Source organism: Cyphellophora attinorum (assembly GCF_001299255.1).
Source record: "Cyphellophora attinorum strain CBS 131958 chromosome Unknown Contig53, whole genome shotgun sequence".
Taxonomy (NCBI): Eukaryota; Fungi; Ascomycota; class Eurotiomycetes; order Chaetothyriales; family Cyphellophoraceae; genus Cyphellophora; species Cyphellophora attinorum.
This window is the reverse complement of record NW_017253281.1, coordinates 15,951-41,032: the sequence shown is the minus strand read 5'-3', so window position 1 is coordinate 41,032 and position 25,082 is coordinate 15,951. Positions and strand designations below refer to the sequence as shown.

General features: G+C 51.8%; 8 protein-coding genes across 8 annotated transcripts; 5 read left to right on the top strand and 3 right to left on the bottom strand.

The window, feature by feature from the left end:
• Positions 1 to 492: 492 nt before the first annotated feature.
• Positions 493 to 2,043, top strand: AB675_51 (Pisatin demethylase; the record flags this gene model as incomplete). Its single annotated transcript, XM_018145393.1, has 2 exons — positions 493 to 751; positions 794 to 2,043. 2 exons carry the CDS (start codon positions 493 to 495, stop codon positions 2,041 to 2,043), a joined length of 1,509 nt encoding a protein of 502 aa, XP_017994632.1.
• A 799-nt stretch (positions 2,044 to 2,842) lies between these two features.
• Positions 2,843 to 4,889, top strand: AB675_50 (Vacuolar basic amino acid transporter 5; the record flags this gene model as incomplete). The annotated part of the gene is made up of 6 exons (XM_018145285.1): positions 2,843 to 3,007; positions 3,055 to 3,285; positions 3,333 to 3,457; positions 3,503 to 3,981; positions 4,031 to 4,140; positions 4,188 to 4,889. 6 exons carry the CDS (start codon positions 2,843 to 2,845, stop codon positions 4,887 to 4,889), a joined length of 1,812 nt encoding a protein of 603 aa, XP_017994635.1.
• Positions 4,890 to 5,481: 592 nt separating this feature from the next.
• AB675_49 (Pisatin demethylase) lies at positions 5,482 to 7,303 on the top strand (the record flags this gene model as incomplete). Its single annotated transcript, XM_018145177.1, has 7 exons — positions 5,482 to 5,716; positions 5,764 to 6,209; positions 6,260 to 6,352; positions 6,411 to 6,561; positions 6,619 to 6,884; positions 6,939 to 7,099; positions 7,150 to 7,303. The coding sequence occupies 7 exons, from the start codon at positions 5,482 to 5,484 to the stop codon at positions 7,301 to 7,303; spliced, it is 1,506 nt and encodes a 501-aa protein (XP_017994639.1).
• Positions 7,304 to 7,440: 137 nt separating this feature from the next.
• On the bottom strand, positions 7,441 to 9,026 carry AB675_48 (uncharacterized protein; the record flags this gene model as incomplete). Its single annotated transcript, XM_018145069.1, has 5 exons — positions 7,441 to 7,551; positions 7,600 to 7,966; positions 8,043 to 8,247; positions 8,306 to 8,465; positions 8,511 to 9,026. 5 exons carry the CDS (start codon positions 9,024 to 9,026, stop codon positions 7,441 to 7,443), a joined length of 1,359 nt encoding a protein of 452 aa, XP_017994628.1.
• A 2,797-nt stretch (positions 9,027 to 11,823) lies between these two features.
• Positions 11,824 to 13,335, bottom strand: AB675_46 (uncharacterized protein; the record flags this gene model as incomplete). The annotated part of the gene is made up of 1 exon (XM_018144858.1): positions 11,824 to 13,335. One exon carries the CDS (start codon positions 13,333 to 13,335, stop codon positions 11,824 to 11,826), a length of 1,512 nt encoding a protein of 503 aa, XP_017994651.1.
• Positions 13,336 to 16,382: 3,047 nt separating this feature from the next.
• On the top strand, positions 16,383 to 16,813 carry AB675_45 (uncharacterized protein; the record flags this gene model as incomplete). Its single annotated transcript, XM_018144750.1, has 2 exons — positions 16,383 to 16,615; positions 16,681 to 16,813. The coding sequence occupies 2 exons, from the start codon at positions 16,383 to 16,385 to the stop codon at positions 16,811 to 16,813; spliced, it is 366 nt and encodes a 121-aa protein (XP_017994640.1).
• A 450-nt stretch (positions 16,814 to 17,263) lies between these two features.
• Positions 17,264 to 18,907, bottom strand: AB675_44 (uncharacterized protein; the record flags this gene model as incomplete). The annotated part of the gene is made up of 6 exons (XM_018144641.1): positions 17,264 to 17,371; positions 17,432 to 17,624; positions 17,681 to 17,875; positions 17,928 to 18,114; positions 18,169 to 18,331; positions 18,386 to 18,907. The coding sequence occupies 6 exons, from the start codon at positions 18,905 to 18,907 to the stop codon at positions 17,264 to 17,266; spliced, it is 1,368 nt and encodes a 455-aa protein (XP_017994645.1).
• Positions 18,908 to 21,215: 2,308 nt separating this feature from the next.
• On the top strand, positions 21,216 to 24,238 carry AB675_43 (uncharacterized protein; the record flags this gene model as incomplete). The annotated part of the gene is made up of 4 exons (XM_018144536.1): positions 21,216 to 21,332; positions 21,390 to 22,248; positions 22,636 to 23,025; positions 23,811 to 24,238. 4 exons carry the CDS (start codon positions 21,216 to 21,218, stop codon positions 24,236 to 24,238), a joined length of 1,794 nt encoding a protein of 597 aa, XP_017994646.1.
• Between the last annotated feature and the right edge of the window lie 844 nt (positions 24,239 to 25,082).

Sequence of the window (25,082 nt, the reverse complement as noted above, 5' to 3'; positions counted from 1 at the left end):
CATACCGACGACGCCATTCATGCGGAGTGCTGGGGTCGTATCACTCGACATACTTTGTCAATCACTCGCATGAAGCACCGCTCCCGAAAGTATAGACAACATACCCGGTCGTCCATCGACGCCAGCCGGGTGAGAAAGCTGTTGCCATGGACTAGGGGAACCAGACATACGGGCATGAACGGGCGTTTTCCGTGACATGAGGAAGTCTACAAGTGCTCCGAAAAGGATCTAGCTAGCTCTCTCGACAACTCTCTACGGATTAGATTTGCGTCGGCTCAAGCAACTGCCAGGAGCTTCAGCCGTGAAGACCTCATCAGGGCGATACCCATGGGACTTCCGAGATTCCCTAACTTGAATTTAGCATATTACAACCAGTGACCAGGAGCTTCTGGTTGTCAACATACTACAGGAGCGAACCATAAGGCAGCAGACTCCTAAAATCTCACGACAACACCTCGTCGATGCGTCTTATATCCTTTTACAGCGCCTGAGATGACACTCCACCTTTTCACGCTTCCCGCATTGCGCTCGCTGGACCGCCACCCGTATCTCAATTCATTGAAATGGCCGATAATACTTGTGCTAGCATCAGCAGTATTCTACGTTTCCAGAATTGTCTACAGGATATTCTTGCACCCACTGTCCAGGTTTCCAGGCCCACGACAGGCTGCAATATCTAGCTCCTGGCTCAAGAAAGCCTCGAAAGGCGGCAATGTTGAGGGAGTGATTGCTCAGCTACACAGACATCATAGTAAGTATAAAATCGATAGGAAACGTACACTGACAGTGTCAGAAAGCGCCGCCATTCGTATTGCTCCAAATGAGCTACATATAGATGACGTTGACTACTACAAGGTCATCTACAACCAAACGGCTCCTTTTCCGAAGAACAAGGATTTCTACGACGGCTTTCAAACTCCTCACACGGTCTTTGCTGAGACGGATCCAGCCCTTCACAAGATACGAAGAAAGAAGCTGAACCCTTTCTTTTCCAAGTCCGCAGTGAACAGCTTGCAAGGATTGATCGAAGAGAAGCTTGGTAATCTCACCAAGCGCTTGAACGCATTCGCTGATGGTCATACTTGCAACCTTTCGAACGCCTTCCGATGCCTGACGGCCGATGTGATTTCAGAGTATGCTTTTGGGAGCTGTTTGAATTTGACACTGGAAAGTGATGATCAATTTTATTCCGGTTTTCTGAAAGCGTTCGATACTCTCACCCGTGGCTTGTGGGATTTCATTTACTCTCCACTGTTGCGCAAGATATCTGCAAACACACCACGACGCCTAGCCGAGATGTCTACCGCACTACAGCCCATCTTCGGCCTCGTGGCCTACGCAGAAGCATCGTTATCTTCCTTGAAGAAATTTTCAGGGCGCAAAACAGGAGCCATCTTCGAGTCGTTAGAAGGTATCTCTCACCAAGAAGCTGTAGCAGAGGCCATGGACTTCTTTGCAGCGGGGACCGATACCACAGCATATACGTTATGCGTTGCTGTCACCGAATTGACAAAGCAACCAGTCATCGCGGACAAATTATCGATCGAGCTCGGTAGTACGGTAGACGGCGAGGACCTGCCTGCTCTTACAAGACTCGAGCAACTGCCCTATCTCACTGCATGTGTCAAGGAATCGCTGAGATTTGCACTTGCTACTCCTGGCAGACTACCGCGGATAGTCCCTCCCGGGGTGGCGCTTGTTATCAACGGCATTGCTGTGCCAGCAGGCACGGTGGTGGGAATGTCTGCCACCACAATGCACCATAATACTCGGCTGTGGGGAGATGATGCAAAGGTCTTCAGACCAGAACGGTGGTTGGCCGATGAAATGCTGGATCAGAACATGGTTGCCTTCTCGAAAGGCCAACGAAACTGTATTGGCCAAAATCTTGCCATGGCCGAGATCACTCTTGTTCTAGCCAGACTGTTCAAGGACTATCGCTTCGAATTCGCGGAGGGCACAGCTCTACCTCCTGGTCCGGACAAGTTTGTAGTCGATGTCGGACATCCAGGACTGTTGATGTTGGTGAAACGCCGAGCTTAGCGCTGCGACACACGAAGGGAACCAAGCCATCGGTGTCAAGCACAGCATCGACTCGCGGTGGCGCGTTCAAGATGACTCGTAAGCAGATGAGGCAGTCTCTGCGTAGGATGGCGGGCGTTGAGCATAGTAGCGGGATCATTGTGCAGGCTGACGCACTCCGAAGTCATTAAGACCCAGCTGGTCTTGAATCAAGTGCATTGTGCCTGGTTGCGTCAGCGCAATGCTGAGAACATTGTCAAGCATCGAAGATTCTTGACTAGCTAGAGCACAGTGTCTCAGGGAACCAGCAACAGGTCATACATCTCCCAATCCGTGAAGACGAGTTCGTCAAGATTGCGCTCATCGGCCCCAAATTCAATCGCACAACAGGTATCTACTACGTCTCGCGCCATCTGCACCATTGCAGTCGCTAGTCTTCCTAGCTCTCTGTATCTTTCAGTGAGAGCTTATCACATATGCTTGGTCTAGATTTGGGTGATCGTTCCATCAAAAAGAGTCACTGCCGAATCTGAGACCCGGAGATAGAAGCAGCAAACGGATAGTGACAAGTCGGCTGTAGCGAGTGTCGGATCGCGCACAATGTAGTCTGTAGTCCGCACCTTACGCCACTAGTCCACATAGGAGCTGTGAGTGTTCCAGACCATGCAGCTTCCCCAGAAAGGATTCCAGCTCATCCGGGGTAGTGCAACCACGGACTGACGCAGACATATTAAGCAAGTCCGCGTGTACTAGTTCTCTCTCCTGTTCACTTGTAGCAAGCTGTTCTCCTCTCGAAACAATCTTCTGTTACTTTTGCATCATGTCTAAAATGACAATATCGGCGGCTGACAGTCAACATTACGAAATCCACCATGAGACTCACCAGAAACCCCCAACCGACCTGGATGACCCACATCGTGCCGCCTTGGAAGACAATCCAGAGCACGCTCGACGGCCTTCCTGGGCAACGATCAACGCGGTCTTGGTGAGGTCTTCTTGACAAGTCGCGGACTTCTTGCTAACGAGGCCAAGTTCCTGGCACTGGGATTTGTCTGCCCGGTTGGCTGCGCTTTCACGCTCGTGACGTCCGTCATTGTCAGAATCCAGACAGATCTCAATGATACTACTGATAAGGCGACTTGGCTAGTGGGCGGCTGGTCTCTGGCGTCTGCAGTATCCTTCTGTCTAGCTGGCAGCGTCAGTGATCTTTTCGGACGTCGATACACCATCCTATCAGGGCAACTCATCTGCGTTATCGGTTGTGTACGACTAGTTATCCTTCAGACCTGCTCGATTCTGACCTTCAACAGATCGTTGCAGCCACAGCCAAAGCTATGGACAGTGTCGTTGTGGGTGAAACACTCGTCGGCTTTGGCGCTGGCCTCGTTTTCGTCGCATATGCCGGCGTTGCGGAACTCCTGCCCAATAAATGGCGGTAAGTGATGACTGCTTCCTCGATGATCGCACTGACGTGGTGTAGGCATTTGGGCCTCACTGCTATCGAGCTCTTCATAAGCATACCATGGGGCGCCGCTTGTGTCATCATTGGGAACCTCTTAGCCACGCAAACGGCTCTAGGTTGGCGCTGGTGCTTCTACCTGGGGCTCATTGCTGGTGTGATCAGCATGGTGGGCACTTTCGTGTTCTACTACCCTCCGACCAGGCCCCAATTCGACGAGGACCGGACACGCTGGGACCACATCAAAGGAATTGATTATGTTGGCTTCTTTCTCTTCGGAAGTGGGCTCACAACATTTCTTATCGGTCTGACCTGGGCGGGACAATTGGATCATCCGTGGCACAGTGCATCTGTCATCGCACCTCTCGTTGTTGGTGCTGTTGGGCTTGCGGCTTGTTTTGCGTACGACTTCACGGTTGCCGCCAGACCACTGTTTCCATGGGTCGTGTTGAAAGAGTTCCGTGATTACACAATACTGCTTGCTGTTGTGTTCACTTCTGGTGAGTCGTTGTTGTGCAGAACCACAATATAATGAATCTGACGTATTAGGTGTTATGTATTTGTCTCTTGCCGCATTACTTCCACAAGGCTCCCTGTGGCTGTATACCAGCGACGCGACGGAGATCGGGCTCATCGGACTGCCAATGGGTTGCGTCTCGGTCAGTGTCAGAGATGCGCAAAATAGGCTGATACTAACTCCGTTCAGATCCTTTTCTCTCCTGTCGGGACAGCATTCATCGGCAAAGTCAAGCACATCAAGATGCTGTTGATCGGATGCTTGGTCATCCAGACGGTCTTCTCTGGGGCTTTAGCAGGTGCCACGTCCAGTAAGAGTGCCTGGATGGGTTTGTCATCATTTGTTGCAGGCCCATTCGTCTTCATTTCGGTACTCGCCCAACTCATGACCAGCTTGAATGTGCCGTTGCGCTACCTTGGAGTGGCAAGTGGCCTGATTGGGACCTTCCGCAGCGTCGGAGGGAGTATCGGAAATGCTATTTTCAACACCGTCCTCCAAGGAAGCGTTCGCACGAATCTGGGACCAAAAATCGCCGCGGCAGTTCTAGCAGAAGGCTTCGATCCCGAAGGACTCGAGATGCTTATTCCAGCAACCATCAACACAGCTTTGGGGATACCCGGAGCATTCGCCGGAATTGCGGGAGTCACACCGGCCATCGAAGCAGCTGCATTAGGAGCGCTCAGACAAGTGTATGCTCGAGGTTTCCAGCTCGTATTCTACAGTACAATCCCATTTGGCGTTGTCGCGATCGCTCTCGCAGCGTGTCTGAACGACCCTTCGAAGTACCTCACCAACCATACTGCAGTCACCATGGAAAAGAATGGAGTCTTTGACCGCGAAGGTCCGACTGAACAAGCTGTTCGTGATGTGGCTCGGATGGAGAAACACTGAAGATGTTTATGTCAGAGTGACAGCCTTGCAGCCTTGCCAAGGCCCACCAAGTGGATTGACTGGAGGTCGCTTGGATTCTTCTTAGCGACCTATAAGTAACACCAATAAATGTATTCAGCACTTGTGCATCCAGATCAGGAGCTAAGCTGGCATAGTCTCTTGACACGCGCTTGTATGGACTAGGTGCCTGAAACGAAACTTGCCGAAGTGCAGCGATTTCCTTCGCATCAAAACCTGAGTCACTCGCAATCATAGCACCCACGTCTTGTGGTATACATTCACACAGCTCAATAACGGCAGTATGGCCTCTGATGCAGCGATACTTCTGGGCATGACGTTGAAGCATCGGTATTCTAGGCTCGCACACGCTCAATACAAGCCAGCCCGATTATCGCTCCTGGGGAAACCTCGCGGTCTTCGGTCCGACGGGTGCTGCACACGATTGACCAGCGTTCCGAAGGCGCCTTCCAAGGCTTCTACTAACCCGTAGTCCAGGTGTCTACCCCGCTCATGACAGCTTCCGAATGCCCTGACTACAATACTCTAGATGCGCTTCAAATTTAGAGGCACCAATGCTTACAGTGTTCAAGCTATGGCGACGGTACTGTACGACTCCGGCGCAATGCTCACATGGGCCTACCAGTGCATTTTGTTTGGTCTCGCCTTACTACTCTACTTCTCTTTGACGTGCTTCTACAACGTCTTCTTACATCCACTAGCGAAAGTTCCAGGACCCTTCTTGGCCAAGATATCAACTTTTTGGTTGTTTGGCAAGGAGATCGAGGGTGACGCGGCAAATAACTTAGCACAACTGCACAAGAAATACGGTAGGAGTGCCGAGTTGTTGATATTAAATCGTGCTGAAAATGTACAGGACCATTGATAAGGGTCAAGCCTAACGAGGTGGTGATCAATGATCGAGAAGCTTTTGTGACCATACATCGACAAGGTACCAAGTTCTACAAGGAGGAGAACTTCTACAACTCATTCAAGGGGACACACGGAAACTTGTTCAACATCCAAGACCCAGAAGATCATTCTCGCAGAAAGAGACTCATGTCGCCGTCATTCTCTTCTGCATCTTTGTTGACTCACCAGGATATCATCTATGCCTCTATTGAGCCAGCCCTAGAGGCAGCATCACGGTTAATTCGGCTCGAGAAGCAGGTACCCCTGTTTCCTATCATTCGGAAGTTCGCGCTGGATTCTATTTCGGCTTTCGCCTTCGGATTCGATTCCGCAAACCCTACACACGTCGATGACAACTCTGCGGGAAAAATATTCAGCGCCTTGGACGCTTCTCCTCACGATCTACTCGTGGTGAGTGACGAACACTTCGTAACGATGAAGTGCTGATTCCGAACGCACAGTTTCAGCATTTCCCATTCTTGCGAACCCTTACGCGACAGCTGGCCCGACTGTTCCCGAAGATGGTACCGGACGATGTCTTGTTCCTGACACGCGTACGTCCTAAAGCTACTCGTTTCGGCGGTCGCAATTTGTGCTTACAACCCTGAATAGTACGGCATGGAAAAGCTTCAAGCATCACGCGAAGCCAAATTACCAGATAGGCCGGGTCTTTTCAAAGAAATGGAACAACTTCTCGTTGCCAAGGATCAGAAGCTCACAGACGACGAACTCGTCGCAGAGAGTAGTACACTATTTTTTGCAGGTGGGTCAATCTTTTGTGTCGCAGCACGGCTTATAGAGAATTTTGACCGTTGTAAAGGAACTGATACAACCGCAAGTACGATTGCTTTCAGTTTATGGCATCTTCTACATGACAAGGACTCCTATACCCGTCTCCAGCGAGAGTTGGAGACAGTCATGCCGGAGACGACCTCTAGACCTACTCTGAAGCAGCTGGAGGCCCTTCCTTTCCTCGAGGCCTGCATCAAAGAGGGTCTTCGAGTTACCTGCGCGCCGCGAGGACGTCTGCCAAGGGTAGTTCCATCGGATGGCTTGAGAACCAACGGCTATTTCGTCCCGCCTGGCGTAAGTCCGACCCAAGCATATCCTCCGCCGAGTATGCAGCTGACACTCCGGTAGTCCGTTGTTTCGATCCCCATAAGCTACCTGCTATATGATGAGAATACCTTTCCCGAACCGAAACAATATCGACCTGAAAGGTGGCTGGGAGACGACGCAAAGAACTTGGAGTCTTATCTATACCCATTCTCCAGGGGATCTCGTGTGTGCATAGGTCAGACGTAGGGCGCACAAACTCTGCATGTCCGTACGAAGCTAATGATGGTCTTAGTCTATCTATGGCCGAACAACGAGTCTGTATCGCGCAGTTTGTGCGCAGATTCTCTCCGGTGAAGTACGAGCCCCTCAGGCCCATTCAGGGAAAAGAGTATGTTACCTGGGTTATGATGGACGACCTAGCCATCCGACTACGGGAGAATGAGTGATGCGATGGATTGCAGCCAAGCACGGTCTGTGTGCTGCTTGAACCGTGCTCTTGCCTTCTAGTTCGAGACGCTACGATCGACTCGCTCACAACCGCTAGACTTATGTGTTGAAGGAAAGAGGAAAGCAACGGTTGTGCTTACTGCATTCCTATCGCCCGGCAGACTGCGTTCCACCTATCCCTTACATCGAGCGATAGACGAAACATCAAGCATGTAAGCTGGCCGATGTAGGTATTCGTGTCGAAAGGCTTGGAAACGTTAATTCTGGTCCCGATGCTCAGGGTCAGCGTACTTACCACCGCTTTCGTCCCACCGCTAAGTTCTACCCACTCGAAAGCTCTGGGAATCATCTCTCTCTCGTACTCTTGACATGCTGCGGCTACTTCGGCGGTTGAGACGTGTCCTCGAGCCTCAGCTGACTTGTTGAGCCGCTTGAGAAGCGGTGCGATGAATGTTGTGTCGAGCATAGCCTGGTTGCCACCCATGCCTCTGTTTGGCAGCATCACATGCATAGCATCCCCCAATAACCACACCCGGGGATGGCCTGCAGTGGGCACCGACGCTGATTTGGCAGAGGATCTCCAGTCCATGGCCGGTCGTTTGGAGGCTCGAGGCTCGAAGATATACAGTTCGACATCCTTGAGCACATCTATGACCTGAAGGCTGTGGAATCTTAGGCAAGCTCTTTGACCACTTCAAGGGGAGTCTCCGTGGCATCGCCGGGTAGGTATCAACTTACAAAGTATTATCCCAAGTACTTATCGCTTCGGACAGGAAACTCCATTTCTTCTCCAGAGTCCACTCCTTTATGTCCTCAGGACACTCACTCTTCAGCATCAGCAGGGAGAATGTGAAGGTAGCCGCTGTTTCATCGATGTCAATCTTAGTGTTCGTTGATTTCCCCGAACTTGCATCAGTACCGGACTTCGACTTCGGTGTGTAAGCTGTTGACTCTCTTTAGCACACTGGACACTTTCCTCGGTTATCTACTACCCGACTTACCAACGCAGAAGTACGTCATCTTATGTGAGAAGCATATAATTGGTCTTCTCCGGGCGGCTGCAGGAAGTAGATCGTATTTGGCTCTGGACAGCTTGACCTTCGTTATGAAATTGATCACAGGAACTTGAACAATGTTATCCAGGCCTATTTGCTGGTTGACCTGACTAGCTATCAGCATTCCATCTTCCGAGATCCACCAACTCACTTTGGAATGGCTTCCGTCTGCGGCAATGAGAACATCACAGTCTGCAGAGGTGCCATCTTCAAAAAAGACTCGGACACTCTCGCGGCTGTCCTTCGAGATAATCTCATACCTCGAAAAGCTTTTGTCGAAGTGGACAATGCCTTCGCTGAGAGGTCTCTCCATCAAAATGTCGCGTAGAACTACTCGGTCCATTGGTGCAGATCCATCATATTGTGCGGTAACTCGTTGCATGTCGATAAGGGGCTTCATGTTATGATCGTACCAAATTGGGGTCGTCTCTTTTCCACCTTCAAAACTGCCCAATTTCGACACAATCGTTGCGCATTGGTCTTCGCTGAGAAATTTCCGGAAGGCCGTCAGACAAGGTTGAGCGACACGTATTGAGTAGCCATCTCTTTTGGCGTTTGCTTTCAACTTCTCGTACACATCAACTTGAACGCCAGCCTCTAGCAGACCATTCGCCAGAAGCGGCCCAGCCAAGCCTCCGCCGGCTATGATCACGTTGAATTTCTCCATAGCCAAATTAAGGATGTCGATGCTTTACAATGATTTCCTGTTCTCTTAAGAATTTTAATGTGATGAGGCCGAATTTTGTCGTCGGTACAATACTGAGCCAAATCTCTTGCTGGCGCGAAAGTCGCTCTACCAAAGCGATTCATGAAACGCTCCATTCCTTTCAGTTTCGTCCGCGTTGGCCGATACCCGCGCCCCCTAGCCGATGCGGCTAGCGGTCTAGTTGCGCGCGATACGTTTATCCCGCTTGTATGCAGTGTCGGTCTCCTCTTTTCCGGCCCCCTTCGGCCCAGATAGAGCCTCGATGACTGTTCTCGACCATCAAAGTTATCGTAGCACGCCTGCATTGTACCCGTGCTTCTTTCTCCCAGCCAAATCGTCGTAGACAAACGTCGAGGCACGCGTGAGTGCGCTCTACGGTCCACAATCAACTGTGAGCTCGATCATCATGGCGACCAAATATGGCGACATCGAGATCGAGTTCGTTGATGCATGTCATACCATGCAAAACATGTGGGTACCCTTCGGTCAAGAGAAGAAAGTCCTGCGACGCGGTTGGCAAAAGGAGCCCGGCACTCGACCAATACCTGTTGACCTGCTATGGGAGAAAGACGTTCCTATCAAGATGAGGGATGGGGTTACGTTGTATGCTGATGTGTTTCGGCCGGTGGATTCAGACAAGTATCCTGTACCGGCGTTGATGCCATGGAGTCCATATGGAAAGACAGGCACTGGTGACTCAAAGCCATTACATTTGTATTTTCAATAAGCCACTGACAGATTTCTGAAGGCCAGCAAACCCTGAGTATGTTCCCTTATCGCGTCGGTGTGCCGCTAGATACCACGAGTGGCCTCGAGAAATGGGAGGCACATGATCCTGCGGAGTGGGTCAGAAGAGGCTACGCGACAGTCAATATAGATGCTCGGGGTGCATATTTCTCCGAAGGCGATGCCTACGTTTATGGGACACAGGTCAGTCTGTTACAGCGTTCCGCGATCTGTCTTCGCGACCTTAACATCTGGTGCTCTTAGGAAGGGCGGGATGGCCACGACTCCATAGAGTGGATCGGTACCCAACCCTGGTGCAATGGTTCGGTGGGCATGACGGGCAATTCTTGGCTTGGTACCACACAATGGTGAGCTCAAAATACTCGGCTGGAGTGCATGAGATTAATCAGCTGTGGCTAGGTTTATTGCCGCTGAGCAGCCCCCTCATCTGAAGGCGATGGCGCCTGGGAAGGCCTTGGCGACTATTACAGGGAGTCGATCGTTCGAGGAGGCATTCCGGACTATTCTTTCTGGGGTCTGCTGCTCGACATGTTTGCAGGTATGCATGAGCTCAATAACGTTTTTTTGGGTTATCTGACGCGGATCGTCATCAGGGAAAGGTCGTCGTGAGCATGTTGAATCGATGGTCGACAAGTATCCACTCTGGAATGAGTACTGGGAGGACAAGAAGCCAAAGCTTCAGAAGATTAATGTTCCCATGTATGCATGTGCCAGCTACTCCACAGGATTGCACACAGAGGGGTCGCTACGTGGATTCTTGCTCTCATCATCAAAAGAGAAGTGGTAAGGCGCCTCTTCAACCCGAGTCATATATCTCACTCTACTGCAGGTTACGTTACCACAGTACTCAGGAATGGCATGATCTCTACCAGCCAGAGAACACGGATGACCTGCAGCGATTCTTTGACTGTTATTTGAAAGGCGATGATAATGGATGGACGGAAACCCCCCAGATCCGTCTATCTCTTCTCGGCTTCAACCGGCCTTCCGTTATCAACAGACCTGTGGTGTCATATCCGCCACCGGAATACAAGTTCGAGAAATTCTATCTCGATGCATCGACAGGAAGCCTATCCCGAGCACCAAGTGAAGGGGAGAGTGTGGTGGACTATGACGCTCAGCAGAACAGCGAAGAAGCCGGGTCGTTTTTCACTTACACATTCGACAAGTATACGGAACTTTGTGGCTTCTCCAAAGTGAAGCTTTTCATGTCCACTCCAGATCACGACGACATGGATGTTTATGTTATCATTAGGAAGCTCGACGCAGAAGGTCGAGTGCTGCAACATTTGAATATCCCAGAAAAGGACTGGCCGACTGGTATGACTGCTAAGGAACAACCGTACTACATCTTTTACCGATATATGGGCCGTAAGTCGCTCTCCCGTGATGAACCGTGCACCCAGAAACGGGCGATGCTTTGAAGACTGCCCGAGCATCTGTCTTGGGTTGACAAAGAAGCTGCTCTCTCCAAGCTTACAATCCTACTTTCGAGCAAACACCCTTTTCCGAGACATAGCTAATCAGAATTGCAGCAAATGGCCGACTTCGCGCATCACATCGAGCAACTACTATGGAGCCTGGGTTGACAGAGGAACATCGCAAACTCATGTCCACGGCGTATGTCTACCATCCTCACGATAAGGAAGAGAAGTTGCAGAGAAACCAAATTGTAGAACTTGATATAACGTTGTGGGCCGGCGGGATTATCTTTGACGCTGGAGAGTCTATGCGGCTCGAGGTCAAGGGCGTGCCGACTGTGCAGCCTGAGTTTGATGGTCAAGAGAAGAGACTGAAAAACTTCAACGTTGGCCGTCATGTACTTCATACGGGAGGTGAACACAAGTCTGTTCTGTGTGTACCGCTTTCGGATTCCATGAGAGGGTAGAATGTTCTGGAGGAGCGCAAACGCGTGAAGAAGTTTGCTGATCACGAAACGATATGTAGACTCAAGACTTTCTCACTGCCTTCCAGTATTGTACACCAGAGACGCCGAACCCCAGCTTGTCGATTAACTAATTATATCCAAGCTCTCCATATTAGTCCAATCCTGACCGCCAAAAGGTGGAAACACTACTTCTTCTTCAGCGTCGCCAGTGTGCGAGAGTCCCCAAAGATTGACGATTCCTCCGCCCGAGTCCAGAAGTCCAACTTTCGAAGGATGGCAAAGGACTTTTGTGGGGTCGTGGCTCACATAGTCCGAGGAAAGCATGGGGCCAGTGTGGTCTCGGATGGTCGAGTTTGTCATAGGTGAGCAGTCGGCCATTTGCCAGCGCTCCCGTATGTTACCGAAGATGTTGCTGGACTTTGAAGTGCACGACTCCAACCCACGATGAGATCTTCGGCACAAGAAGTTATCGCAAGCTTTTTGCAAAGCTGTGACAACCTCTACCTGTTCCTGGGCCACAGAGTCATGAATGGCAAGCTGCAGTAAGATCGTTCTTGCTAAGCCGAGATATCTCATCAACGGCCACTCGTAGTCTAGATCCCCGAAGACCGCAAAGCCAATAGTCAGTGCAGAAAAGAAGACCGAGTTGACAACTATAGGCATCCGTCTCGGTAGCGCCCCTTGATGAGACATTAACTGTTGAATCATGTCCAAAGTGTTCACGGCGGCATCAATGCATGCATGCACCGCTAGGTGGCGTCGATCGCCTTCATGCTCGAATTTCGGGTGTCGTGAGTTGACATATTGCTGCTCGAGGATTCGCTCGGAGACAAGGTCGATCAGGAATGGTAGCGTGAGTTGGGACACGGTCCAGAAGTACGCCTCTTTGAGATAGTACAAGCCTAGGTTGGGATGAGGCCTGCCATTGATTGTGACAGTATCGGCTGAACTGATGCAATCAGCTTCCAGCCCATTCCGGAATAGGTTCGACCATCGGCGATGTTTGGTCCCAATCTGCTGTACGACCTCGAACGAAACTACCCGTTTGGCGTACACGAGATCTCGTACAGTTTCAAAAATTGTACACAGGTCGCTGACTGCAGAGTAATGGCCATGAAGCCGATCATCGTTTCCATCAGCCTGATTCATTGTTGGCCTCCCAAGCGCTTGGCTGAGAAATCCGTCAAGGACACGAATACTCTTCCATAGTCGTTCGCGGGCATGACTCTCGTCCGACTTCCAACTTCCGGCTACAGGCTTTTTGTGGAGGTCGAGAGTGTAAGCAGCCCGTATCGCTGTACCGATATGCATGTACGCAGCATTACTCTGCGAGTTCCCAAGCAGGTACCAAGTTATCAGGACATCACACTGAGTAGTATAGATAGATGGGCCCATAGCGAGAAGTCGATTCGCCGTCAAGTGTCTACCATACTGGTAGTAGTCGTGGGCAACGTTCTCGTCGCCTTCAGTAGCAGCATCTATGCCTATTGCAAGCACCAGGTAGATCAAGGCGGTTGATTCCAAATCGTCGTCTCCACTCATTTGGATCCATGCTGGCAGCATCCGCAAAAGGCTGATTTCGTCAAAGAGGTCCAATACACAGTTGGTAGTCCATATGAAGTGGCGAATATACATCGTGGCTTCTTTGAGCGACGGCTTCTTAGGACACACTGTTGCATAAAGCCAGTGCAAAGATGGGTTAACAGGATCTTGCGCCTTGTGCGACAAGGCATGCTCGACGAATGCGCAGCTACCGTTTGCAAGACGGACAAAATGGCGGATATGCTGGAGAAATGATAGATGAGATGTGTCCCAGAAGAACGTCGAGGTTATACGACCATTTTGCACGGTGCTCGGTGGACGCGGAATTGCTGCAAAGAAGAGATCGCTGGAAGATGGACTCTCAGCCAGCGCGATAGGTGTCTTGCATGACGACGGTTGGATAGGCGATATCTGGGTTTGCGGCGCCGTCGATGGCCGGTCCCGTGCTTCCTGAGCATCAGCATCGATCACCACACCTTGACAATCTCTCGCGCTCTGAGTCGGTGTCTGCAGGTCGACTCTATCTTCGTTGTGATTTGGCAGGAAGAAGCAGTCGTTAGCAGCCCCCTTCTTGGTGCACGGCCTGCACGGCTGTAGACCATCACATCGCTTTTTACGATGCTTACAAGTCACGCAAGCTCTCGCGGATCTCCTTCTATCACAGCTTCTTACCCTCTTCGTCGGCATTGGGGTTAATGAAGCAAGAAAAACTACCTGCGGCAGCACGATTGCGAGATTACCACGAAGGAAGGCGAAACGGGACGGCAAAGATTCCCCGCGCAAACCCGCATTTTCAGCTGGGCTTGCCGAGATGACTTCTCCCCGCATGGAGTCTCGGATCATGTGACGTGACGACAGATGCAGCTTACGGCGGCGAAGCCCTGGGATCTTACTTTCAGGGTCTCGATATTTCATTCACGAATACCTTTTTCTCCTCTAGCCGGCAATCCATCAGCCCGAGTACAACACATGGTATTCTCGAAACAGTCTGTGCGCCACCCCCGGTACTTTGATGTCTTTGAGAGCCATTCTTGCCAACAATTCGCATGACCGATAACTCGTTTCCATGTGGTTCGAGAACGCACAGTTTTGGCGCTGTTGCGGGTTCATCTATGGTTTGCTCACGTTCGTCTCACTCCAGTTCAATGTTCCACTTCGCGTAATGCACGCATTTTGCATGAGGAATGTAACACGTGAGAAAACAGGCCAATTCCTGGTGGCACTGATCTGGACTTCAGCATCGTCATTCGGACGATTTTCGAAGGCTGCATGTCGATGTCTCAGACATTGTATACCAGCGCAACTGCTGCCAGTGAATGCAGTTGACGCATTAGACTGGTCTGTGAAGGTCGCATTTCTTTGTTGTTATTTTGATGCACGCTTTTCTCGGATTTAGATACATCTGACAGGCTGCAGTAGGGGTCGAGCTCGACCAGGAACGCGCATGCATGGGTTGCGATCCGCAAGCGACTCCTTGGTCATCACGACTCTCAGACAAGCTTGCCTCAGTGTGTTCTTCCCACGTCTAATCAATCCGACGGCCTGATCCAATGGTGCCTAAAGGGGCAGGCAGTCATAGGACAACATCGGCTCGGAGAAGTCTGAGCTCAAGCAGGACAGTTTTGTGGTCCGAGAATTGAAGCTGGGTACCCGAAACAGCCTTTCGCGTGAAGGGTATCGGCATTGGCGTATTACTTGGGTAATGGTGCACTAATATTCGATAAAGCTGTTTCTTAGCACGAGAACTGCGCCTAAGATCTGTGCCTCGAAGAGTGGAGTGTTGCTGCCACTTTTGTAAAGGTACAAGCTTTGCAGAAAACCTCTGACAACCTTTGAAGCTGCGCACATCGGCATATCCTTCGATGAATCTTCCCTGATATAAGATAGATGCCTAACGTTGTCAACAGTCGTGGTCCTCCCAAACGCTTTCTGAATGTCACCCACCGGCATGGCTCAATGCGCAAGACCCAGCCAGTTGCTTGATCCGTCCAAACCCGCTACCCGCATTTCGGATCACCCCACAGCCGACTTCATTTTTACCAGGCACCGGATACAGGTGCACCGACCATCCATCCACATCGATCTATCACCAATGCATTGCTACGGTCAGCCACCCGGCAGAACTCTTCGTTGTGGTCGATGCAGCCACTCCGGTTTGCCTGGCGTTCGCAAGGCCAATACTCATTGTCAGCAATTATCGGACGCCATCGTTTCTTTTGCTGTCGCGACCAAAACAACAGATGGCTTCCTCTACCACGCTCGAGTTCTTTGGTGGGTACTCTCCCGTGCTTTCGATGCTCTGTGTGAAAAAGAGTCATACCAATGGAAGAACGCAAGCAGCCAGGCCTTCGCTCCGCGCACCCACCCATCTCCAATTCATTGTCGCAAACAAGTCATCTACAAGCCAGTGTTGACGAAGGTAACAGGCACAACGACGTTTAGACTGCGTATCGCCGGACTTACTATTCTACACGACACATGGTTTGCCAAACCAGCCTTGTTCCACCGATATTTGGAACTCGAGTCCTTAACAGAGGTCGATTACATCGTCATCTCGCATGCTCATTTCGACCAGTAAGGCATCGAAGCCGAAAGTCTTATCAGCACAGAAAAATTAATCAAGTCTCTAGTCTCCCTGGTTCTGACCGCATCGCACTCAAAACAGGAGCTACCATCATCGCCAATTGTGAGGCAATAAATTGCCTCCGCAAAGCCGGTGTTCCAGAGACCCAGCTGTTACCGGTCGCTGGCGGCGAGCGAGTCCCACTCTTCAGTAAAGAGATACTCGTACAAGCCGCCGCAGGGACCATCGAGCTAGCACCCGGACCTCCTCTGGCGCCTCGCAGACCGCATGACAAATATGCCACTATGGCTGTCCACGTCTGGCCTTCATTGCATTCCCTCATGCCCGGGGCGTCTCCACAAGATCTCCCAGACTTTTTCGACACCGGAAAGGTGTATACCGGCTCCTATAGTGATTTCGCTTGCACGATCGACATCACCAGACTTATGCAACACGGCTTCTTTCGATTGAAAGAATTTGTTCCGACTGAACATCTTGATCCAGGACTGCTGTCGTTTGCAGATTATGTCTCAGATCGTGACACGAATGTCATGTCCACTGTGATGGTGGCCAGCTCATGTACAACTTCATCTTCAAAGAGAGGTCAATTCTGTTCAACACACATCTCGGGGCTTACGAAGGTATCATGCGCTGCATAGAGCCCAAGCCAGACATCGTTATTCTCGGTGCAGGCGGACGAGCGAATCACAACGGCCGGCCATTCCAGGGTTCAGCAGCGCAATTTCTTACGAATCAACTACAGTGGCTTGGAAACCCCCCAGAAGTGTTCTTCTCTCTACACGACAAGTCGTAAGTACAGCAAATGGCGGAAAGTATAAATGATCGAATGCAGGTAATCACTGACAATTGCCTAGTATTATCAAACCCTACTATACAGACACAACTGCTGCAAAACTCATGATGGAGAGGGACGGACGGACCAGGGTAGTGGACACCGAGCTCGGAAAGCAATATGAGCTGTTTCAGTCTGACGCCGTGCGAAAGTAAAAGGAACAGCCCGGGTACAGATATCAGATGTTCGGTGATCTGCCTCATTTGACAAAGAAGCCCATGATAGCGAGCGACGTATACCTCCGACGGGAGTTCCGTCGATGCGAGTATGTACTGTCATATGTGTAGTCGCTTGCCGCTCTGTAGGGATGATTCACCATACCAATAGCATAAGTGTTCCTCATCAAGAAGTTCAAGATGTAACAAGGCGTGTTTAATGGAAATCCGGTAGAGTGACGGTGCCTATCATGTGTTAACAGACTGATTGTGGTGAACCGTTCCGTCTCAGTCATTGTCCCAGTACCTAACGCTGTCATTATCACTGCTATGATCCACATGTAGGTACATAAGGACATTGCCTGTCCTTGCTTCCGAATGTGCCAGCATACGTATTTGATTTGGAAACATGACCGTTTCTTCCGGCTTTCTATGTCTCTCCCACGCCACTCATTTTCCGGCCCTGCGGAATCCTTGAAATACGTAGAAAATTATCGGAAGAATGAGGGCGTTGATAGTGGATATAACGAACCCCGCCAAGCCGTTGAAGTTCTGATCCTGGAACATATCAGCATATGGTCGTTCGTGAGTTTCTCAAGAACTGCGGTATTTACTCACCGGAACGCTTGTGCCACCACTTTTCTTCACCCAGGTGAAGCTTCGGGCCAACATCTTCTTCTCGTATATTTGTACGCTCCGACTGACCTCTTCGGTAGAGACGGCTTGTTGTGGCTGCGAGATCGCAGCAAGACGTAGCAGCTCTGGCAGCATCTCAACACAATCGTACATGGCCTGATTACCACCCATACCGCTAAAGCGCCGGTGAGTAATTTGGCCCCACACTGAGGACGTAGACTGCTGGCTTACCGATTTGGTTGCATCGCATGAATCGAATCTCCCATCAGCCACACACGCGGATGACCCTTTCCGTCGCTGACTCCAGTTGGATGGGATCTAAGTTCTTCGCGCCAGTGTTCCGAGGGCTTCTCGCTTGCGCGCAGAGGAATCATAGCCACCGGAACACGGTCTTTGTCGGTTGAGCCGACGGAAAGCATCGTCTGGCTTTGCGTGAGTCAACAAGAGGTCAACACACTCCACGATCGCGGTCACTCACTACTCGGGAGCCCAATCTTTCATGTAGTCGAGACAGAACTGAAGGCGGTCGGCGATCTTTTCTGGCTCCTGAATGACAGAATGCTTCTTCGGTATGGTTAGGCCCCAGTAGAACGAAGCTTCGGTTTGATCGTAGTTAAAGAGGACATTGTCCTCGGTACCCTTCTTGGTCTCAGCTGGGAGATACACTAGCAAGTCAGCTTTGGCAAGTTCACTCAACACCAGAAAAGGAATGCACTCACGAGCATAGTATAAAGATGCCCCTCCATGAAACACAAGAATCGGACTAGAAAGAAGCCTCTTCGGCAGTCTTTCGAGGCGACCGGGAGGCAAAGGGCCCTTTGCAACAAAGACCCAGTGGGACGAGATATCGATTATGTTCTGGAGGCCGACTTGCTTGTTTATCTGTGCACCTACGTATAAGCGAAAGAAATGTGTCTTTGGAGCTCCGAAAATTACCTTTGATGCACTTCCATCTGCGCCGACCAAAATATCACATGAGTCGGTAGTGCCGTCTGCAAAGTATACACGTACTTTTTCTTCGTCCTTCTGAGTCCGGTAGATGCTGTAATGCGTGAAATTGTGCCCAAACTTGATCCGTTTGTGATCTTTCAGAGGGTCGACCAAAAAGTCGCGCAAGACCACACGGTCGATGGCAGTCGAAGCACTGTAGGTCGGCAGCTTGCCTAGATCAAGAATAGGCTTGAAGGCGGTCGAGTAGATTGAGGGTGCAGTGTAGGGTGATTTAGTGTCTGCAGACATGCCAAATTTTTGCTCGATAGCGTCGACACGTGCCTGGTCCAGGCACAGTCGGAAGGCATCAAGGCTGTACTGGCCAAGTCGTATCTGATATCCTCCTCGATCAGATTTCTCCGGGTCTCTCTCGTAGACTGTCACATCAACACCATTTTTTATGAGACCGTTTGCAAGGCAAGCGCCTGCTAGTCCACCGCCAACGATGATTATCTTCAAAGACGACATCCGGAAGAACAGTGCGGGATCTCCAATGACCAACGCCGATGGGGAGTGCTTATAAAATCAGATATTATAGACGACATAGGCAGGTGGCAGTGGAATCAAGATAGGATTGTTCAGACTTCGTGCTCGTGGACTCTCGGAAAATGCTGCCGGACGTGATAGCTTTGGTGTTGGCATGGCGGCCTGTCGAATGGGATGATGTGACGATAGTCCGGATCATGATGCAGCACAAGCATCTGCAACAAACAGCAGGATCCTGATCCGCAACCGACGAGCTCCTATCCGACTCATAAAACCGGTTGCCGCCATAGCAAAAGCTTCGTTACTCCTCAGGCACTGATTGTTCTCCACTTCGATGAAGTGCCATCGTGCATCAGCAACGAGGCTCTAATAGTTTATACGAAACATGCTACTCTTTACTAAAGAGGCATACTGTGACTTTGCTCGGCGGTTATTTATATCGTACGGAACAAATCAAGCGACCAAGATACAATCTGCTTGCATGTCTCAATCAAGATGACGATATCCGGATCAAACCAGAAGCGTGCTGTGATTGGCTTCGGCTTTGCTGGATTTTGAACGGCTTAGGGCCTAGACTTGTGGCTTCTAGGGCGTGGGCCAGGATTTGCTTGGATCGGGGCATGCTGGCCTCCCCTCTGTGATGCGCCTTCGCGAAATGCCCAGCGTGGGGAGTGCGTATGGGGGATTCGCCGAATTCCTGGGCAGCTTGGCGATGATGCAGGGCCAGAGAGCCTATCAAGCTATTCCGGAAATAAATGACCGGTTTGTCAAACCATCCATTTAATACTTCAAAGTTGATTTCTGAAACGAATATTTGAGATAGCATGTTCATACTGGCATAGAATGATGCCGGAGGCTGCACGACTCTCCCAATCCAGTTTGATCCAGAAAATGCCCACTTTAAACGAACTACAGCGTATCGTTGCCTAAAAGTTCAAAAGTCGACAAAAGCGACATTTATTTCTGGAACAACCTGCCTATTTTGACCGCCTATCAACGTCATCTTAGGGTTAGAGCTTTGGCGTAGAGTTTCCAAAACAATCGACGCGTTCGTTCCATCTTTGCATCATGGGCTCTGGTGGCCTCTTGTATCTGTTCTTGGGCTGCAGCCAGCTAGGGCGATTTTAGCGCTGCCAGAGCAGGCATCCTGGTCGTTCTTTTCCACTTCAATATACAAGCGCATCCCGAGAACGGTGACCACACATCAGCCTATGAAGGGCGCGACACGAAGAACATGGCAGAAGTCGTTGGCAGTCAGCGTCGGACGCTCTGCTGAGCAGCCGACCAGGAGTCCGATTCGATAACTGCCAACGCTCAGCAATGCATACCTGTGAGCGACATTGAGATGTGACCGACTCTGCGGTGCTTTCCTGCGACTAGCCGAAGCTCTGTTCTCCTCTCCTGCACACCACTCGACTGCCCCTACGGCGCACGGTCTTATCCATCTGATCCACGACCGAAACTATCATCGCCCAGATACGCTGCATGCGTTGTCACTCCAGCTGCACATTCCGCTCCCTCTCGAGATCCCTTGTGCTGCTCGGCAGCAATCTCGCCATAAGAAGCGACGCAAGATCTCAGTACAACTCCACTAAGGCCACACGTACAAGCAGCGCGAGCAATGCTACCCTGATCTTTGTGATCGTAGTTGGCAATCAATAGGCGCGGAACAGAACAAGTAGGAACCACCCATGGATGACGGCCGTCTTGAATATTCAGCAAGCCCAGTGCGCCGCCAAGAAGACGACGCGGCTCGACACCACCAACGACCACTTCTTCACTGCCTCTCTGATATCGTCTTTGACCCATTCCCTCCTTCACTTCTCCATCTCTGCCTTCCGCTCTGGCTTCTCCCCTTCTACTGTTTTCTCTGCTTTGTATTTATCCTCCTTCCCCTTCTTCTTCGCCCAGACCCCCTTCACTTGCTCGACTGCTTCCTCGTTCCGCCACCTTGAATGCCCGACTCCAGGTTACCGGAGCAGGACGACTTCGCTGGCGACAAGGCCGCGCGGGCGACCGCCATCGACGAGGTCTTCCGCGCAAGACGACTTGACCGGCAGCAAAGACGCACTGCTGGACACCATCGACATGATCTGTGTTGCCGTGGTCCGCCCAACCAATTCAAAGAAGTACAAAGAGAATCGCACGAAGTGTGCACTTCCTGGGGAAGAAGCTGAAGACGCTGCGGACGATCCAGGAAATGGCATGGACAGAAGGCTTTCCGACGCGAAGTAGACCGGCCGACGACGAGTTATCCTCGGATGCGCCGCTCTCAGCGGGGCAGATCATCATGACATCGAGACCGGTGTCGAGCTTTCGGATTCGCTCTGGCAGAACTCGCTGGCCACCTTTGCAGCTTACAATTGCCGATTCCGCGAGCCTCGAGCCCTTCACGAAGCTGTATCGCGTAAGCGCGACGGCTGACCCGACTGTGAGTATACGGAGTTGATTAGAGAGCGCGCAGCGCAGTCCTTACGAGGAGATCTCGACTGATCTGGCCTACAGGATTTGGAAAGCCTCCGGCAAGCCGAACTCGGGGTCTAAGAGCGGCAAAGCAGGAGACGCTGCTCGACCTATCAATTTCGTCTCCCTCTTTTTCTTCTTCTTCTCCTCCTCCAGCACCGCCCGCACCAAGGGCGAGCTATCCGACACCATCGACGCGTCTCACCCCTCGTCGTCCTCTGCTACCAACACGGCGTTCTCCCTCTTATCCTTCTGCTCCATCGCGTCCGCCAGCACCAAGAGCGCGCTGCCATGGACCGTCGATGCATTCTTCAGCCGCGTCGGCTGCCTAGACAGTACCGAGAACTCGTACCAGCCCGAAGCCGCAGTCACCACCAGAGGCTGGCGAAGGGCCGCAGAACGCCTATTGCGATGCAATCCGTCGCTCTATCACCCAAGGCGACTTCATCGGCACAAAAAACACGCTGCTGAATGCCATCGACGCGTTCTTGTTCTCCTCTACCTTATCTTCCATCTCCACTTCCGCCATCCATCGAAATGCACTGCTCCGGACGATCGACACGTGCTTGTTCTTCTCCTCTTCCACTTCCTACCGTCCCGCCCCGCCTCCGCCGGTAATAAGAACTCCCTGAGCGCCCATTACGACGCGCTCCGCGTTGCGATCACCAATGACGACTTCATGGGCAGGCGGGGTGCCCTCCTGGATGCCATTGGGGCGCACTTCGCTGGGAATTGGTCTAGAAATCCACCAGAGCTTGAGATCAAGGCCAACGGCTGGCGGGAAGCCGTCAAGAACGCGGGTCTGGCTCGTCTGCTCCTACTCGATGACATTGTGGAGGACTCTGGCGTGTTCCGTGTTGGTGTTTTCACCGGCTTTGACGATGACGACAACAACAACGACCAGACGACAACGATGACTCCACCGAAGAAAAAGAAGAAGACGAAGCAATGCTTGGGCTCGATGATGACGACAACAACAACGCCGACGACCCCTTCGAGGTGTTCGAGGAAGAAGAAGACGAGGCATTGCTGGGCCTCGGTTATGACGACAACAACAACGTCAACGACGACGACCCCTTCGAGGTGCTCGAGGAGGAAGAAGACGAAGCATTACCGGGCCTCGGTGATGACGACATCAACAACGCCAACGACGACCCCTTCGAGGTCTTCGAGAAAGAAGAAGACGAAGCATTGCCGGCCTCGGCGACGACGACATCAACAACGCCAACGACAACGACCCCTTCGAGGTGTTGAGGAAGAAGACGAAGCATTGCCGAGCCTCGGTGACGACATGGAGCTGGAGCAAGAGGAAGGGGAAGTCGAGGAAGAAGAAGCCGAAGCATTGCCGGGCCTCGGTGACGACATAGAGCTGGAGCAAGAGGAAGAGGAAGTCGAGGAGGACGAGGCCGACAGATCTTGGCAGATCGAGCAAATCACCGATTGCCGTGCTCGTCGCGTCCGGGCGGGCTCTGTGTGGGAGTACCAGGTACGGTGGGAGGACACCCTGGAGAACGGTGTGTGGAAGATGTGGGACGAGACCTGGGAGCCGGCCGCCAATTTGCTGGGACCTGCCGCGGATGTAGTCGAGCAGTACCACAACGCCAACCCGGCGGGCCCTGGCCCAGCGTTGTCGGAGGGTGAGAAGGCGATCGAGGTCTCGAGGAGCAGCAGCAGCAGGGAGACTTGATAGAGTTGGCACACACGTACGTGGCTTGACTAACGACGGCATAGACGTACCGGCGTGATGAGCGTCTGTTGAACCATCAATGAAAGATGAACTGATGAAGAGGAGCAGAAGCATCGTTGGCAGACCTCATAGCAATTGCACACGCGAACGCCTCAGAGCGGCGTAATGTACCAGAAGCGATTTGTGCTCGATTGCGTGGGCTCGCAGGACTGAGGCAGTGCACTGTGCCGTTGGCGGCGAGCGACCGCAACTTTTAAGGCAGTGGACTGCGGCGATCCTGCATATGGTAACGCCGTGATCGGCTTGGTGAAAAGGGGCTGTGCCAGCGGTCGAAGCGGGTGCACGTTGCGCGTCGACTTGTTCGCGGCTCAAGGACCATCGAGATGCTAATGTCTGGACGGGGAGAAGCTGTCGAGTGGCTGGACGGCTCGGAGGAACCTTGTCTTGGGGCGTGGGCTGGAAAGATCGCAATTTGTTCGACACTACCGGAGCGGTTCATCTCTCTGCATGAATCTGGTGCGGCCATATTCCTCAAAGCACTGCTGCTGTCGAGACCTGCTTCGACACGAGCAGAGACATTCACGAGACCACGGACTCAACGGTACGTTGTGGCAATTCGCTGTGGTCGTTCACAGTACATGTAGGGGTGGCTGATCTTACACGCAACGTCTGTGAGCGCTCGGCAAAAGCGACGCAAGCTGGCAATGAAATCTCCGAAACGCTAATGTTGCGCAGGTCGCACGAAGCGAAGAGACGATGCAAGCAGGAAGTGGCGAGCGCCGTTCAAGAAAGGTGGCTGCGAGCTTAGAGAATGTATGAGTCGATGCAAACTTCAACAACGGCTCGGAATGCAGCCTCCTGCTGCGATCTGCATCGATCAGACTATTGATCGAAGATGCAGCAATGCGGCGGAAGCAGAAGTCGGAAGCCGTGAAGCCGTCAAGTCGACGAAGTGGTCCAATCGGGCAACAGCTGTGAGGCTTGACGCTTGGCTGTTGATCCGGCGATTCACAGCATCCTCACACTATGGATTGCGAACTGCGAAGACTCCGGCGCTGAATAATGCGGATGGAACGGAGGCGATGAATGCGATGGAGAAATTGTGCTTCAGGCTGCACATCGAGCGAACGGCGAAGTTTGTCGTCAACATGACAGCAATGTGAGGAGTCGTCCGAGTTGTGCAGTCGGTGCTCGCGGTGGACTCTGTGCTGCGGGCCGAATGTCGCTCTAAATAGCGACAACTGCGCAAGGGCGTGAGATAGCGGTAGAAGCCGGAGTGGGTGCAAAAGCGTGGCCTGCGGCGACTACAGCTCATCAATCATCAGCAGCTAAGGTGCGCACCCCGCGCGAGTGCTGAAATGCGGCTAGCAGAATACACCTTTGGGAAACCATTCAGATCTTGTGTTTCTCAAGTAAGAAATCTGGGCGGCGGCGAGCTTTGGGAGACTGTTGAGGGATAGGAACATATTCGGAGGCCCAAGACGCCGCGAGATGAAAAGCTGCACGAGCGAAGTTGTTGAACAGCGCGGGCTGGAAGCTTGTCCCGTCAGAATACAATGCAAACAGCGAGACTGAAGTGCACGTCGGGGACGTCGCGCCAGGCTACCGAAGATGAGGAAGACAGATAATTTCTCCAACGGCGCGCGCCAGTATTCGGTATTGATTGCCTCAGTGTTCGAGCAGCCGGTTTTGCAGATTCGGAGGAGGAAATGCAAAACCTTGCGGTCAAGGTGAGCGCGGTGGAGCACTCTCTTGAACATGAGAGGGAGGAAGCTGACTATGGCATCGTAGGCAACTTCGAACAGAGCACACTGGCCGAATAATGGCGTCTGCGCCGCGGGAAACTGTTCGGAATTTATTTGCGGACCCTGACATGCGTGCTTCCCCGCACGAACCTCTCTTTCGAAGTCTACCTCTTCGAGATCACCTCGCACATTCCTTGTGTGTACAATCAATTTTCGCCCTGTGCCTTCCGCAGTCACTTCAAACGCTCTCTCTCCTTCCGCC